Below are 19026 nucleotides of genomic sequence, written 5' to 3'. Positions count from 1 at the left end.
TAATACACTCAACGATTTAATGACAATTCTTAAGAGATATTTATGTCGAACGGCAGCAGTGATGTCATCCCTCCTGAGTAACATCTCCACCTAGTGGAAAGCTGTGGTAACGACTGGAAAGTTCCTGAAGACTCTGAAGCTCATGAACAATTTAGTAATTAAACTAATTCAAACCTACAGATTGAAGTTTCAGTGGTGAAGTCAAAATGATCAGATTGTTCTTTTTTTCAGTTTTCCATCACTTTAAATTTCTCTGGGTTGAGGTTACATTGTTGAATATGAATTTGATTGCAATGACATAGTTTTATTCTCCCCATCCAAATTAAGGCTGCATGATTTAGTAATCCTTTAAATCTGCTACTATCCAGAAAACAGAAGAAGTGGAAGCAATAACACTTTGAGACATAAAGGGACATTCAAAAACTAATCTATTTATAGGGCTATATTTGAACATAGTTTATAAAGAACAAGTGGAAACACATGAAAACCAAAAAAATCTTATGAACAGACAATAAGAGAATAATTGTTATGAAATAATCCATGCAAATGTGAAATCTGTTTATTTTATCTGTGTGTTTGCCTTCTGTTAAATTTATTATGAAACATAGTTAGAAAACTTCCAGATCACAGAGGACTAAGCAGAGATGTCATCACTCCTGAGTAACAGCTCCTCCTAGTGGAAAGATGTGGTAACGCCGGGAAAGTTCCTAAAGAGAGTCTCCAGTTAGATTATAAAAGCTGGGACAGTCCTACTGCTGAGACAGAAAGCAACACAGAAGAGAACAGACCCTTAATCTCACAACAAGAGGACTCAACACTAAACACACGCTGAAGATGCTGTGCTCTCATGGACTACAGTCTGCCCTCAGTCCATTCATGGACTTCTACTGGCCTGTACGCAGTCTGTGGCCAGAGGTCAAACCTCTGCTCTACCAGCAGGATCTACTGCAGAGAAACCTTCAGGAGCTCCACAGCAGGCTGCAGCTGATGGACAAACTTCGACATAACATCCTGGAGGAGACGGAGCCTTTCATAACCAGTGAGGACATGAAACCAGTCTCCTGCCAGCTGGAGAAAGAGGGAGAGCACTTTGGCCTGACTCTGGACACTCTTGGCTTTTCCCCAGAGGAGCTGTCTGTCAGGCAGGTGGGCAGGAAGCTGAGAGTCAGCGGGAAGACAGAGAAGAAGCAGGAGGACGAGAAAGGCTGCTCCTCTTACAGACTCCAGGAGTTCAGACAGGAGTTTGATCTGCCTGAAGGGCTGAACGCTGGAGCCGTCACCTGCTACCTGGCTCAAGATGGGAAGCTCCACATTCAGGCGGCCAAAGCTCCGGGTGTTGAGGAGGCTGAGCGAGAGCTGACTATCAAGAGGAGCTTGGAGGAGAAAACAAAGCAAAGTGTGTGTTCACAAGGAAGAAGGCAGCAGCACAGACAGCAGCACATGGGACAAACCTGAAAACATGGACTCATCTACCTGTTGTTGTAACGATGTAGAGTCAATGTGTTAAGTAATGATCCTATTTTCTTTGTATATCACAGTGTATACAATGTTAATAAATGTCCTTAAGGTTTGAATATGTTTTCATGTTGCGTTTTTGTCATGAAGTTATGAAATCTGTGGCCAAAAATCACAGAAGCACGTTTTGATTTTGATGTAAAATAAAAGTTGAGGACCTTTTATTTTAATATCTCTATGGTATTTTTGCACCTCTGCATCAATAATACTAAAACATAATCATGTTTATCCTGAAAATATCCAGAGATAATTAGACAATTGTAAGGAAAATTTGCACTTAAATCACAGTTGCGGCTTTTTATTTACTTCTTCTCTGACTTTTACTTTAAGGACTTTCTGTTCTCTTCCTGAGTTTATTGTATTTTATGACAACAGTGCATTTTTATTTTACATGGCCTCAGTTTGGGAAAAAAACGACTTGAGGAAATTCAAGAGTGTAGTACACATTTAACTTCCACTAGATGTCATATTTAGGCCAGTAAACAGTTTGTTGTTAGCTGGCAGTTAGTATTAAGGATCCTTTCTTTTGGCAGGTACTTGGTTGAAGTATACAAAAGGTATGGTCTGCTATGATGACGAGAACAACTTATAAAATAATGCATTAAATATTATATATTATATAAAATGTATACAAAATATATATTGGAATCCTGATTTTTGGATCCCTTATTCAATTCCTGTTTCTATCATTTCCCCCAACCTTATTTGTTCATTCAGTTAAAAGTGTATTTTATTGTCAGTGAACAATTCCAACAATGTCTTTTGTGACATTACAGAGGGCTGCCATCTCTTGGGTAGCAGGTGTTACAGTTATAGATGGTTGAATTGCATAGCTTCAAACAATATGAAATGCAACAATGAATTTGGATGGACTGAATATTGAAACACAACCCAAATCCTCTAGGACCTCAATCACTCTTCATAACAGAGTAAAAAAAACCATTAACAACAATATTCACCAGGGTACTAACTTTGTGCATTGAAACGCCATTAATGACCCATTTCTCCCCCCTTTTTTTCCCGCTGTTGTTTACAAGTTAATGGTCTCTCCCTGGCTCCTGTCTGGCTGTCAGGACTTTTCTTTTTCCCAAGAATAGACAGATTGTCCCGTAAACGTGGCAGCAACAGGGTGGAGGAGAAAAAAATACTTTAGGGACTCACTCAGCTTTTGTTTCATGTTCTATTCGTGGAGCTGCTCTTTGTTTCTCAGGAAAATGGTGACAGAATGTTTCTTCACTGGATCCTTAAATATCAGAGGTTGTCCTTGTCTCGTCTTCTTCATTCACCATCCTCTTACTCACCATCCTTTACTTTCATCTCCTCACTTCTCCTGAAAGGTGCTGATTGCCGGCAACACATGTCACCATTTAGTGAATCCAGGCCCATTCTATCCCTCCTTCGTCTTATCATCCTTCTCTTTCTTTATTTAAATCTTACCCTTTTCTCTCTCTCATTATCCCACCATTTCTCTCCTCCAAACTTCCACTCATTTCCAGGTTGCCTCAGACTATTTAACTGCATCTTAATCAACAGGGTGTGTTTCAAGCAGACAGCTTTTATTACCATTACAAGAACCCATGAGTCAGTCTGTATGGCTGTCTGCATCTGTTTATGTTAACAGGGAAGTAGCACAAATGCTGAGGAAGAAAAGAACTTCTCTAAATCTTTGTAAAGGTGTGTTTTCCTTATGAAGTTACAAAGGTTGGTTTGTGGGAACAGGAAACACAAACACAAACTGATGCCAGTCCTTCCCCATTTTACGACCAGGATCACACCTAATAAAATGGTCAGTATACATGTGTTACAGACATAATTTGGACAACTAAAATGTTTTTGCAATTAAAGCTTCTGAGATGGTAAATGCTTATTTTATTTTATTTTTATTTTTTTTATCATTTTACACTTTGAAAAATGGAATAGCTCAGTTTATTTATTACTGGGAGTTCTAATCAGCTTGTGAAAACATCTGTATTATGTCTTCTCTTAATTGTGAGAGAGCCTTCTAAACCCTTATGATGTCATCAAGGTTAGCTTGGCCTTCAGACTACTCATTTATAACAGATAGCCTGTGTTTAAGACTAAAGTTTGAAAGTAGGGGCTTTTACCTGGCAGGGAGGGTCTTGAAAAAACACAGTTGCGTTCTGCTAAACATGTGATGCAAGATTTTTAAGCTTTGACCAAAACTATGGAATAAAAGACAACTTTCAGTGCCAATGCAGAAAGTAGTGAGTATAGGATCCTCAATCTTTCATGACCATGCAGGCCACAGCCGAGTGCATGGATCTTGTTGAAAGAAAACATTTATCGTGTTAAAATTTTGCGACTGAATGAAATCCCACATTTTCTAATGCAATGCTTTTGTAACTATTTACTATTGACTAACTATTGAAAAAAATCTATTCAAAAATATATTTATTTATTACAAGCCCCCTAATGCGGCTGTGTCTTATAACAGTTGTCTCTCAGAGGCAAACCTGAAACTAACACTAGACCACTGTTCATACTGGTTTTCTTTTGACCATTACCACAATCTTTACCTAACTACTCCAAGTTATTTTTATGCCTAAATCTATCAAGCTCTTACCATTCCCGGGGATGATCTGAAAAAAGATGTGATTTTTGTCGAGCTGAAACGGCATTTCGAGAGTATCTAGCCTCCGTATCATGACGTATTTCAGAGTGAAACAGGACGTGCAGGCCGGACATATCATTAGAGGGATTTGATTTGATCGTTGAGAAGTGGGCGTAGACAGACGTTCTCCACAGCGCAGTAGCTAGCTAACTGACCGAGCGTTCTTGGTGCTCTGCCGCTAAATGTTGCAGATTGATTGGTTGAAATTGTTTGGTGGTAACTTACATAAGCACGCATGGAATTTTGTTTTACCAGAAGAAAAAATGATCGGATTTTGATATGAGAATACAAAGAAATGGATTTTCTGGGGGTTTTTTTTGCCTATATTCAATCAAATCAATCAATCAAATTTTATTTGTATAGCGGCAAATCATAACCAGAGTTATCTCGAGACACTTTACAAAAGAGCAGGTCTAGACCGACTCTTTGTTATGTTATTTAAAGAGAGGCCCAACATGAATCACCATGAGTAGCACTAAGCAACATTCGGTACATTGGCAAGGAAAAACTTCCTTTTAACAGGCAGAAACCTCGAGCAGAACCAGACTCATGTTGAACAGCCATCTGCCTCGACTGGATGGGCTGAAAATGGGATAGAAGGAGATGCAGGATAGAGACAGGCAAAGAGAGCAACATCAACATTTTGTCAAATAGATGCACAATATTACCGGGGGATGTGATCTAAAAGGATTAAAGTGACATTTTTCATTTCACCTTGACTTTCAATAATGGTTCTGAGCTGTTTGAAGGTTTGTCCTCCCAGTCGATTTGCAAAGCAGAATTGCTTCATTGCTGCAACTATTCTATTGCTTTAAAGTATTCCAAACACAGTCCTGAAGATTTTTAAATAAAGTGAAATTTATGATAACACAATTAGGACTGTACTATGAGTAACACCGAGCAACAGCTATATAAAGCTATAATGTACATGTACCAAGAAAAGCTCTGAGTTGTATAACTGATGTGTTTATTCAGTGTCTGTGCCCTTTTGCAGAAACATTACGACAGGTACAAAGGTACAAATTCTCCTCTGTTACCTATTGTGGGTAACAGAGATGTTATAAGCAGCGAAAAGGTCAAATATTTTTATAAATTGTGCGCACAAAGAGCAGCTTCTGTAGCACATGCACACACTCACACATATTTCCTGTGTGACTTCGAGGGTCTCTGGTATTTGAACAGATGTGGCCAGACTGAGCGTGCCTCGATCCCCCCTGACCTGAACGTGCACTTCCTGCCCCGAAAGCTAACACCCAGGCAGAACAATCGTAGTCTGTACCCTCTGAACACATGCGCGCGCACACACACACACACACACACACACACACACACACACACACACACACTCACACACACACACACACGCACGCACACACACGCACGCACACACACTGTGCGAAAAAGGGGTCAGCATGCAGGCCATAAACAAACATAAAAACACAGATAGTTTCAGGAATGGACTTCTATGTTGATATTTACGCGTACACACACACAAACACACGCACACACACACACACACACACACACACACACACACACACACACACACACACACACTCACACAAAGCAGTCAGTGTGTGTTGTTTTCAAGTGTGAACCAGTGTTTGTTTCAGTGTTTCTGCACACAAAAAATCAATTAAATGTAGCTCACCTTAAGCTCAAGAAGGAACACTGTTTATACTCATTCATTCATCCATTAGCCATCATTCATCATCTCTCTGTCCCCCTTTCTGTCCTTCCTGTCTGGTGATCAGCTGATTATGGGGGTATACTATTTAAGTACTTAACCAACCAGAATCAGCCACGAAGTTTGTCGACCAATCATCCCGCTGCTGTTACATTTTAAAGCTGTTCTCCTCTCTTCCGCAGACAGTTTGTCATTTCAGCTCGATCGATGCGACCCTCCTCCATCCCGTTCACCTCCAATTCATCTAATCAGTGTTTAAGTCCAGTTCCTCAGCCCATCCTGTCTTCACCATCATCACCACCACCAGTGTCTAGACTCCATCAGGGGGGTAGCCTATCCTGCTCTCGGCCTCTATAAATCTTCAAGTACATGAAGACATCACAATGGAGTCTAATCGCCAAAGACTTTGTACATTTAATTCTTTCCAGACTTGTAAATAAATAATTGTTCGATCTTAATGAAGTCTCTCCTGATTGAAATGCTTTAATTCTGTAATTTTCAAAGCAATGTGTAAAAGGTCAAAAGAAATATTTAAATCCAATTTGCATTTATTTTGAAAGGTCAAAAGTGTGTGTGTCTGTGTGTGTGTTACATCAACTAAAATGTGGCAATACGATCCAGTTCAGCTGGGAGATGCTGAGTGCTTTCTCTGTATGAATGTGAGATATCAAGAAAATAAAAGCTGAGATGGATAGCTGAGGCCAAAGGGTGAGGAGAGCGGCAGAGCAGAGAGAAAATATGAAAACAGTGGAGTAGGAATATGAGAACTGCATAGAAAAACAAAGGAAGAGAGTGCAAAGTAAAATGTGTCAGAAGTTAAGATGAAATATAGCAAGAAATATAAATCAATTAAATAAAAAAGAAAGACTAATGAAATCAAGGGAAATAAAGAGCTGGAGTAACAGCAGAGACACTAAAAGTCAGAGATGTAGAAAGAAATAGAGAAAACAGTAAGCAGCAGGAAAAAAAACAGTTGAAGAGGTCATGGACTGTAAGCTGAATTTGTGCCAGTAAGGCAGAATGGAAAATTAGATCCAGTTTGGATAAGTACTACAGGGAGAAGAGGAGTTTAACAGAACACACAGAGAGACACTAACATCAGGATGAGACTACTCTTTTTCATCCATCTGTTCAAAATTTGATCCAAATAAGTAGGATTTAAAAACATCATTTCTTATGGGGGAATAGTTGGAAAGCTATCAAAGCACATGTACACAATAAAAGCAATACAATGAGTAATTATAACAGTGAAGTTCAATTGACAGTCAAACACATAAATCTGTTTAGATTAGACATGATCACATCGAGGCTTGAAACAGAACATCAATAAATTGCAGCCACAAACGGCTATCCAGGGGCCAAAACATTTTCTTTAACCTTGTAGCAAGGGGATCAACTTTCTTTCTAAAAGCTATAACAAGTGATTTATATAATTTGTTCTCACGAGCACATATCTTTTCCAAGAACAATCTTCCACACACAGAAAGTGGTTTCTTTGGAGTAAAAGAAAAGAAATGGGTAGCAAAACCTTCCCAGCTAAAGACACAGCAGGACACAGACCAGCAGAGGTTTTTCTTTTCCGGTTAATGCTTAAGATTGTGAATAAATACCTGCGAAACTAATTAGCAAAGTGCTTGTTGCCAAAGAGGGGCACTGGTTTAGCTCTACTGTTAAAATCGGAGACCATACACAGAGGCTACAGTCCTCAATGCGGCGGCCCGGGGTTCAACCCCCGGCCTCGGCCCTTTGCCGCGTGTCATCCCCACTCTCTCTTCCCCCATTTCCGCCACTATCCACTGTACTCTCTCTAAAGTAAAAGGCATGAAAAGCCAAAAATATAGAATTAAAATAAAGCTTATTGCCAAAAAGATACTAACATAATAGACAAAGATAGTTTAAGTGGGGAGGACATTAAAGGGCCAGTTCGCAGATTTAACCTCAGTCCTAGCATGTTATTATGGGGAGATAATGCCATTATTTCACTGTGCCTTTGGAGGACGCTATGCGCTTCTCCAATGGGCCCTGGAAAATCTCCGCCCGCCTCTGATGTCATGTCTCATTTAAAATGTAGACTGCAGACCCGAAGATGACCTGAAGACGATCCAATGTATTGGATGTATCCAATATATTCTAGTATTTCAGATTCTGTACCTCTCTGAGCCATTGCCTGCAGCGATCAATGTCCTTGACTGGACAACGGTAGTATTTCACTCCAGTGTCTCTCACTGGGCTGTTCCTTTCAGAGGGAGGGGCGCAATGCACACCGGGTGTTGTAGGAATGTAGAATGGGCAAAAAACCACGAGCTGTTCCTACAACTTTCTTCAAAGCTGTGGTGCCAATTTCAAATATTATCGCTTCTATTGATTACAGAGAACACCAGCTTTGACTGACAGTGGCTTTTTCCAGGTACGAATTGCAATGTCAGCAATTAGTTTAAAGCACCGTTGTGTAGCTTCCCAGAGCTGCTAGTATGGCTCACTGACTGCTAGACAGCACACTATTAATCTTGTGGATTACCAAAATTGAATTGGTATGAAAACTCTTTATTATTTCTGCACCAAGGTAACAAATACATTATAAACTTTGGTTTCAGTTACATTCAACACATGCCACACAATTTGCAAAATCAAATGGGCCCACGTTTCATTCATTATCATAAAAATGGGTTGAGTGTTGAGATTTAGTTTAAAAAAATAAAATATAATGTGCTTTAATATAACATATACCCTAAGTAGCCCTCCAGATTTAACACCATAATCTAAAATGTAAGAATGTGTGTCTGCCCTCCCATGGTCGGTCTTCTGTAATTGGGAATTTTTATGGAGAATGTCAACACCTTTCCAACACTCCTCAGGAGGCAAGATACCGGGTTGAGTGAGACAACACGCATAAAGCATCCAGACTATGGCTTCAATCCAGAAACTCCCTTATTAGCACTTAATATATTTTGAACATACATCTGGTGTTGGGCCTATAAAGCCTTCAAACTGGCACTGCATTTACAACTGCATTGGCACTCCTCAGCCTTGCATGAAGAGGCTGCATTTCTAATGTTACAGTGGTCAAATTTCTAAATGTTGTGTGCATCCACACAGGTAGCTTTCTGTTATCCCACTGGTCTAACCATTTGTTGCGAGTGTGTGTTGGTCAATTTGTTTTTAATTATTCCATTTGATTTTGTTTTAAATCCCAGGAATTACCTATGTAAGTATGAGTAGGAAAGCTTAAGGGTTTGATTGTTGTTTTGGACTTCTCTGAACTCGCACTGAAAGGTCAAAGACTTTAGAGAGCAATGGTTTATTTCCCCATGAGCTCCCTCTTGCACTGACCGGGGGTTTAACTGTATGATGTCATAACAGGCGTTGACTCCAGCTGTACTTTTTTTCCTTCTCACGTTAAACTCCATCTGTAGGTCTCTGATAGTATCTGTTTTATAATCTTGAAGCAGCTTTCCTGATATGTTCTCTGTGTTATGTCTGACTGCACCCCAGGAAATAATTAATTTGGCGCCTCTGGATCTGACTCTTATTAATTTGCCATGTTGGATATGTTGATCCATCATATGTCACAGCAATAATACTTTTTCTTTTTTTTTTCTTCTGTAGATAACTGTGAACCAGTGCAACCACAAAACAGACTAAGGACCTAGTGACCCTTGTATTTAAAATGTCAAATATTTGACTGAAATCAATTAATTTGAACTGGATTGGCATAATTGGCATACAGCTGTTTATACTATACTAATTATATTATATTATATTATACTAATTGAGTCATTATCCCTTGCAAAATGAGGTATAACAATAATGATTGATCATATGGCCCACTGATAAAATCTCTCATATCAGCAGTATTACAAATTGGTCAGTGGTGAAAAATAACAAGTAGCGCCCAGTTTGTGACACTACCTAACCCAAAGAACTTCCCTCTTTGAGTCACGTGTGTGAAGCAGCAATACTTTTTTTCCAGTCTCTTCAAGCATTGCAAGTAACAATGGCAACAGTGAAGTCCCAAAACTCACCTGCAATTACCATAAATGTAGCCAAAGACACAAGACTGAGATCTTTGGGATTGTTGTATAGACGTACAGTATCGTTATAATATTATTTGAAAGTCATGAAAACGTTCATCAAACTTAGTCATGGAACTTTCAAGACTAAATTTCAGGAGAAAAACTCTTAATTCAGTATCTGGTTGGCAATTGAGTTTGCTAGCTTGCACTTATTAGGCCAGCTAGTAAGCTTGGCAGGCTACTGTGGCTAACTTGTGCTAGTATGTTATCAGCTAGATAGCATTTCACTGGTTAGCTTGCCATCCACAAAAGCTTAAAAGTAGTCACCACCTTATCAAATAACTAATTAAATTACAGAAATGTTTTTTTTCCTTTATTTAGTTAATACAATGAATAGTGCTGACAAATTTGGTTCCATAACCACAGTGGTTAAAAAACCTCCACTACAAAACAATGCAGTAAGCAGCAGAGTTGCCATAGACAGCTATGTTAATGACATTAACAGAGTTTAAGAGAAAACCTGATTTACAATGTCTTTGTGTGTGTGTGTGTGTGTGTGTGTGTGTGTGTGTGTGTGTGTGTGTGTGTGTGCGTGCGTGCGTGCATGTGAAAGACAGACCTTCATGACATCACTGTTTCCACAGGAAATCATGTTTCCAAAACCCTGGTTTTCCACTCTAGCCTACCTCAACTCACGTCTCTCTCTCAGCTTCTCTATGTCTCTCTGTCTCATACACGATACTGCATAGTGGCAGCAGCGAACTCAATCAGTATGATTATGTCTTCCAATATTGGTGTTCTCACCAGCCGAAAAGGTGATGTCATATTGTTTTTACATGAATGGCTGAGGATTTAAAGGAAAATGAGGGTTTATTACATATTGGACTTTATTTCCTGTGTTTTGGCCACCATTATAATCGGTTATGGTAACACTGTTCTCACCAAAGTAAACAATGACATCAGGGAAAACTGAGATGACAGTGAGTATATCTGTGAGTACAATGATATTATCACTGACAGGAATGATGGCCAAAACTATGAAAACAACCCTTTTAAGAAACAATATTCAGCATTGATTAAAAAAATGTATAAAGATCATGTCACGAAAAATAGTTATTACTGATAGTAATCATTATCTAATTTGTAATCTATGTCAGTAGTTTATCATCAATCCGGAGAAGGAAAAGATGATTTAAGAATACCATGATAAGAGGAATGTGAGAGGTGAGTTATAGTGTGGGAGTGGAAAAGGACAGAGGGGGATGACAGGAAGAGGAAAGTTTCGAGTTACTGATATGATGATGATGATAATGATAAATACAGACTGAGGGCTGAGACATGCAGCACACAATAGTCCTACACAAAAACACAGACCTGCACACAGCTCTATCCTAGTCTGCTTTACTTTATGGCCATAGGAGATACTATGTAAGAATCCAGATCCAATCATTTGCAAATGAAATACTTTAGATGTGCGTGATGTGTGTGTAAAGTTGATATCTGAAATGAAAGCAGAGTTTAACCAGTCCTGCAATCACTGCAGCGTATAATGGCTGGTTAGTGTATCACAGGGGGACTTGGAAAATATCTGTTTACTTTACTGTGCTGATGAATCAAACAGGACAGTTTTTTGAGAAAGAGCAGCAATGGAAGATGAAAGAAAAGTCAAAAAAGGACAGAAAGCAGTGGCTAATTTAGCTAATTGAACTTCTCATAGAAGAGCTTTATAGATCATCATAGCAGAGCCTGTGAAGAGGAACCACATCAACCAGTCAAAATGTTTGGAAGTTAGAAGATGAATATCATATCTTAACTATATTGATTGAAAATAGGAAACCAATAACCTTTCTGTTTATTTAAAAAAATTAAATGACAAGATGAGTTATCCCATTTTGAATAAATCATAAAAACAAACTTTGTCAACATTTTTACATCGGCCAAAAGCCAGATTAAGCATTACATTTATTCTTAGCTGTACAAATAAAACTATTTAGCTTAGGAGCTACAGCACATGGAAGACTTGCTGGGATGTACTATGAGCGAGAGTACACAGTGGTGATGTGGTAAAATTTGAAGGTGTCTTTCTTGTTCATGACTTTATTCTTTGTCTGCTAAGAAAAATGGTTGCCATGGTCAGTGTATTCAAGCAGTTGAAATCTGTGTAGAATGATTGTAAGCATTTTAATGACAAAGATCTTTCTGGCGGATTAAAGTGAGACCCGAGAGGAAGAGACTAGCTTCGAGACAGGGAGAGGAAAAACAAGTTTGACAGAAGAGAACGCAGTGTTTTCCCCCTGACCTCAGATTGAACCAGTGATGAAAGTGATGAAGGCCCGACTGTCAAAACATTGCAGATGACTATGTCTTTATTGCTGTTTCAAAACAATGATTTTTGGACACAAAAATACTATCTTTGTAAAATGAACAAAGAAAATGTGTTGATTTTTTTTTTTTGAAGTTCACATCAAATTACATTTCTTTTAGGTGTAACTTCAAAAGTAGCATTCTAATCTCAAAAGTGCAGACTTTAGGGGCGGCAGACATGCTTTTTTGGTGTTTTGTTGGTATTTGACTGTAAATTGACATTCTTCAAAATTTTATCTGAATGGTAACTCACTGTAAATCTTTTGACCTGACTGTCATGGTCAACTCAAACATGGTTTTGTAAAAACAAACATTCTGTTGCAAACAGTTACAAAGCATCTGACAGCCACTGCTAGTTTTTGTGATTTTCAGCTTGAGATTTAAATTACACCCAGCAAGCAAGAGTCAAAATTCAAGTCAATCCTTACTCATGAATATGTATGACCCCAAAAGTTGCAATTGGAAAGTCAATGTCATGACCACTGGAAATCAGTCAAATACTGTTTAAAAGTAAATTTATGTTGCACAAGTCCTTGATTTCCTAAATTTTTTTCCTAAAGTTCAGTCAGCTTTCGCCTACTAATATGACACATCATATTCCAGTGAGAAACGTGAGCTAGCCATTACGGGGCTAACTGACTGAAAAGTTAGCTTTAGCTATACGGGTAGTGAGAATAGAAATGTGAGTGTTCCACTGCAAAACCTGGCAACGCAGGTTGAAAGCCCCTCATTAACTTGAGCCAGTGGAAACTATTGTTGCATACATAACTAATTGTAACCTTATGGCCAGAAGCATTGACACCTAGATGTCTATTAAATTCCTCCTATTGCTCTTGTTGTCTGCTGGCTGTTGACAGCTAGCTTATGGAGCTACATACGACGTTAACTAATGGGTTAGGATGGAAAGAATCCATCTACAGGCCTGGATGTGCTCTGAATAACACTGTCAGTGCGCAAAGTAGTTGTTGAGAGTTGATGTTTTTAAAGAGAGAAAATCACCACATCTTCCTCCTTCATTTCTTATTCTGTTTGCATTGGCCAATATCCATGTTTTTTTAGGATCTTTTTGCTTGCCTCAGCTTTCTTCCTGTGTGTATAAGTATGTGAATGTATCACATGCATCCTATTTCTCTCTGGTAATCTTTGTCCCATTGCTTGTTGTATTCACTTTCTCTTTTGCATCATCTGCTGCCTTTTGAGTGTTATGGAATTAAACAAATGTAAGGTATATTACATTTGGATACATACAACAAAAGACTGTCTTGAACACTCTGAACAAAAGTCATTGGTAATGTACACACTAATAGTGTAATGTCAATAGGGTGCAATAACTTGCAGTATATTTTCCCAAGGCATACTGTACATTCCATACTTTAGACCACCAACATTTCCTTGTGTTATATACACTCATTTAAATCTTAAATATTTTGCAAAAAGTTCACCAATTGGTCTGTTTTGGTTTTTGATTCATTCAGGGAAGACAAAAACATAGTTGTGAAGGAAACACAATTCTGGAAGTACTTGAATGAACTCAAAGGCCGCTCTATAAATACTCAAACACACTCTCAGCAGACATGTACATACAGCACACATAGAGGCGGATAGACAGCTAGGCAAACATTGACAATCCAAACAAACAAGTGTGCATGAAGAAAGTAAAATAGCACAGTTAAACAAGGATTTTCCTCTCTAAATAATTACATTAGCAATGCGTAAATCTATTACTGTAGCCACCAAGAATTGTTTGGGTAAAATAGACGTCCAGGCTGGACACTTACAATTACAATTTCATTTAGCAGACGCTTTCCCAAACACAGAGCTTTGCTGACCTAGAAACACTACTTTTATTTAAACAAACTTGAGTGAATGTTAGGACTGAGTAGCTCAGGGATAAATCTTCAGTGGTGCCTTTTATGATGCTCAGACAATTAAATTATGTATGGCTTTCTCTCAGGTGGAGAATGTTTGAATGATTTGCTTGTGAACTGATGTATTTTAAATCTGTCTCTTGCAAGTCTCCCAACCTCAGAGAAGTACAATCAAAACTTCCGAGAAGAATGAGTTTCACACTGATTTCAAACATGGCCTCTAATGCAGATCAACATACCTGTTGTTTCTGTGATTCAGACATAATACTGGAGTTTGTCTTATCTCATTTAAGTTTTTAACTTCAGCCTTAAACTCATTTACAGTTTTTTTTGATTGCTTAAGCACGATTTTCAAAACAGGGCCCGTGTTTTCAAAACACTACACACAATTAGCACAACCACACACCCAATTAGCAAAACACTACAGATCCTTTGCAAAATCTTGTAAAAACTATGCACTTCTTTTTAAAAACCACACTTTGTTACCATATGAAACACACACGTTTCACATTACTATACTCTGTTTGCATGAGTTACACTCTGCTGTGATAAACCTAAAACACTTTTAGCACTTCTACTTCCCTATGATTAGAGTAGGCTACTATCAACAAAGTACAAATATAATGTAAATTCACCAAACACTACACAAGACCAATGTTGCAGACTGAAGAAACTCATTTATTTCTCAACACGCCCAAAATGTTGACATGGAGATTCATAATACTGTAACAAAACGTCACTTTACGTATTGTAAGTTAAAAAAAAACAAAACAAAAAAAAACTAGACATTGTCTCTTCGCCTAGCTGGATCTGGCCAGAGAATTTCATCAACATCGCAGGCAATGTTGTCATTAGCAAGACACCTTGGAAAGAAACGTCTTGAATGACGAATCCATCCTTGCATTGCTGCTACCTCCATCTGGTCACAGGCCTCCTCCATGGCTTGGATGAGGGGTACCTCAGCCTGGAGACGGAGATCATATACCTTCCACCGCCATACCGAGAAAAACTCTTCTATAGGGTTGAGGAATGGAGAGTATGGTGGAAGATATAGGACGGTGAAATGTGGATGTTGCTGAAACCGGTTCTGAACCAGAGCAGAGCGGTGGAAAGACACATTGTCCCAGACAACAATGTATTGCATATGATCGATTTGATTTGCTGCTGTTATGTTGTGCAATTGGTCCAAGAATGTAAGTATGAGTGCTGTGTTGTAAGGGCCCATATGGGCATGGCGGTGGAGGACCCCATTCTGTGTAATGGCTGAACAGAGTGTTATATTACCCCCACGTTGCCCTGGGACATTGACTATAGCCCTGTGGCCAATGATGTTTCTTCCCCTCCTTCGTGTTCTCGTCAGGTTGAACCCAGCCTCATCTACGTAAATGAACTCATGCTGGATCTCCTCTCCATCCATTCGTAAAACTCTCTGAAAAACAGTGTCAGGCAAAATTGTGTAGTTCAGTGTAGATCTAGTATACATATTACAGTACAGTAAAAGATTATGAGACAGTATGCAAGATCACACTGCTAAAGTGAATACATACCTCTGCATAATCATGCCGCAGTCGTTTCACCCTTTCGGAATTGCGCTCGAAAGGCACTCGATAAATTTGCTTCATTTGAATATGGTTTTTTTTTAGGATGCATGCCAGTGTTGATGTTGAGACCTGATGGATATCGTTGAAAATGGCGTGGTTATTGACAATGTTAGCTTGGAGCTGATTGAGTGTTATAGCATTGTTGGCCAAAACCATGTTTACTATCTCCCTCTCTTGCTGTTCTGTGAACATAGGAGGCCTTCCCCCTTGTCGTTCCTGACCCTCAATCCTATGTAGAAAAAAAAAACAGTATACAATAGTACAGTAATTTCACAGGAAAAGGTAACAGAAGTGCTGATAGTGCATAGAATACAGTACTGTAAGCAGTTACTGAAACCGTGCAGATGTTTTTGATATGATGATATTTTTACAATACCTATTTTCCAGTCGAAATGTTCTTATCACACTTGCCACTGTATATCGGCTTAGATTTGGCTGTACTCGCAGTCCAGCCTCCCTCAGCGTCAGGCCGTGGTTGACAACGTGGTCAACCAGTGTTGCGCGGATCTCATTTGTCAGATTCGGTCCTCTTTGAGCACCTTCTTGTCTTCCTCTTCCTCTTCCTCTTCCTCTTCCTCTACCTCTACCTCCAGCATGGCCTCCATCTCTTCCTCTTCCTCTGTTGATTCCTCCTCTGTTGATTCCTCTTCCTCCCCTTCCTCCTCCTCCTCGTCCTCCTCGTCCTCCTCGTTCTCCTCGTCCTCCTCGTTCTCCTCGTCCTCCTCGTTCTCCTCCTCGTCTGACTCTTTCCATTGTGCTTGAAGACCGATGAACTCACCTGCTGCTTTTTATAGTGCTTATACACCTGATTGGTGTGTCTACAATTAAGCAAACGAGTGTTTGCACACCTGATGACTGTGTTGAACCAATTGGTTGGACGGTGTGGTAATTTGACAGTCAGTGCTTTGGTATTGCAAGGAAGTGACTTCATGATAGATTTCTGTGTGTAATGTATGTTAAGTGTGTTTAGTGTTTTGCAAATCACTGTGTGTAGAGTTTTGCAACAAGTGTGAGGTTGACAATGTGCTTATAGTTGTGCAAATATGGGCTGATGTTTTGCTTCTTGAGTGTAAGGTTTTGCTAATAGTGTACTACTTTTAATTTTAGTGTGTAAGCAATCCAAAAAAACTGTCTAGTCTAGTCTAGTTTTTTTTTGTTTGTTTTTTTTTTAACTTACAATACGTAAAGTGACGTTTTGTTACAGTATTATGAATCTCCATGTCAACATTTTGGGCGTGTTGAGAAATAAATGAGTTTCTTCAGTCTGCAACATTGGTCTTGTGTAGTGTTTGGTGAATTTACATTATATTTGTACTTTGTTGATAGTAGCCTACTCTAATCATAGGGAAGTAGAAGTGCTAAAAGTGTTTTAGGTTTATCACAGCAGAGTGTAACTCATGCAAACAGAGTATAGTAATGTGAAACGTGTGTGTTTCATATGGTAACAAAGTGTGGTTTTTAAAAAGAAGTGTATAGTTTTTACAAGAGTGTTTAATTTTGCAAAGGATCTGTAGTGTTTTGCTAATTGGGTGTGTGGTTGTGCTAATTGTGTGTAGTGTTTTGAAAACACGGGCCCTGTTTTGAAAATCGTGCTTAAGCAATCGAAAAAAACTGTAATCCAATTTACACCGCTTGGCCCTTCCAATGATAGAAATTATTCTGAAATGCGAGTTATAAATATTCAGTTACATATTCTTTTGCATCTACATGACACTTAGATTTTATGATTATTTATTTAGTTTTGTTGCATCAATATTTAGAATTATATTGGCTTCTTTAAATGCACCAGTAGCCATGTTTCATATTACAATGTCTGAGTTTCCAAAGCATTTCTTCTGCATCTGTTTGGAGTCTGCATCTAAAAAACTTGAACAGCTAAAAGAGCACTACCCCTTGAGCTTGTTTGCATTTGTTTGAGAAAAATCTTTACACTTCCTGTTATAAGAGGACATCTTGTGATTGGTCCTTAGGCCTGCTATTTTAACATTTCCTTGCTTTAGAGTATAGTTACCCTGCACTATACTGGGTTGAAACTTTATAATACATCAATAACAATAAAGCTTAAGAATGACTTGTTGCCCTGGATTATGTGGCTGCCATTACGACCGTATTGCGGCTATGTCGGAGGCTATCTACTGGACCGTTTTGTCTCATGAGTCATTTTGACACACACATTTGTACAGGGCCCAGGTTTAATACTGAACTCCTCCTTTAAGTCCCTTTCACACATGCACTGCTGACAATTTCGAGAAAATGTCAAAACAGTCTTCCCCTGACATTTTTCAGAGCTTCCTTTTCATACATGTCCCTCAAAGAGAGATATTTTCACTGTTGGAAAAGGGGTATGGGAGTCTCATGAGGCAGAACATGATGTAAAAAGTACGGTCCCTGCAACTGGTGAACAATTTTGGCATCAGCCCTCATAGCTAGAAGCTCCTCATCTCTCCAATTTAGACATATTTGCTTTTGTCTTGTAAATGGACTGTACATGCTTTTCCAGTCTTCTGACCACTCAAAGCTGCTTTTACGCTAAGTTTCACATTCACCCATTCACACACTGATGGCAAAGGCCTTACTTCAATCTTCAAAGTTTCAAAATCTTCAATCAGATCTATGCACATAGGGGTTCAGTGTCTTGCCCAAGGACACTTCGACATGTGACTGCAGTAAATGGAATGGTAAGTGGTAAATGGACTGTACTTATATAGCTCTTTTCTAGTCTTTGCGACCACTCAAAGCTGCTTTTACACTACGTATCACATTCACCCATTCGCACACGCATTCATACACTGATGGCAGAGGCTTCTACGTAAAGTGCCCAACTGTCAATCAGTTATGACATTAATACCCGATGGCTATGCCAACGGGAGCAATTTGGGTGTCTTGCTCAAGGACTCTTCGACATGTAGTCCCTGAGGGAGCTGGGGATCGAACCTCCGACCTTCCGATTGAAAGACGACCGACTCTACCACTGAGCCACAGCCGACAGTCACAGATCAAACCTTCTGATTGAGAGATGACCGAGGTTTTTATTCATCCGTTTATGTGTTGCACTTTCAGTTTTGCACAATTCACATGATATAAATGTCATCACACCGCCTACTCGCTTGCGGTGATCATTCCTGACTGTTATCTGTTGCATTCACACATCGCACATTCTCGTCCCGGTGTTTTGCGGATATTTCACGAGGAGGCTTGCAGAAAAAAATCAGCATAAAGTCGGCTTAAAATTGTGGCCATTTCCATATATGCAGCCCACCTGGACCATATCAGGAAATTTTCAGGAGCACAGTGCCTGTGTGAAAGGGGCTTTAGCCCGTTAATTATCCACTGTTAGATAAGATAA

General features: G+C 39.1%; 1 protein-coding gene across 1 annotated transcript; it reads left to right on the top strand.

The window, feature by feature from the left end:
• Nucleotides 1–201: 201 nt before the first annotated feature.
• LOC138605023 (heat shock protein 30-like) lies at nt 202–15502 on the top strand. The gene is given in 4 exon segments (XM_069677093.1): nt 202–1410; nt 1412–1481; nt 15009–15115; nt 15440–15502. Coding segments are annotated over 4 exon segments (816 nt in total). The 5' UTR covers nt 202–834.
• The last annotated feature ends 3524 nt before the right edge of the window (nt 15503–19026 follow it).

This window comes from Semicossyphus pulcher, unplaced genomic scaffold (genome assembly GCF_022749685.1).
Source record: "Semicossyphus pulcher isolate SPU_LCO1_2020_fin unplaced genomic scaffold, fSemPul1.0.p SCAF_28, whole genome shotgun sequence".
NCBI classification, from domain to species: Eukaryota; Metazoa; Chordata; class Actinopteri; order Labriformes; family Labridae; genus Semicossyphus; species Semicossyphus pulcher.
This window is presented reverse-complemented; position numbering and strand designations above follow the sequence as displayed.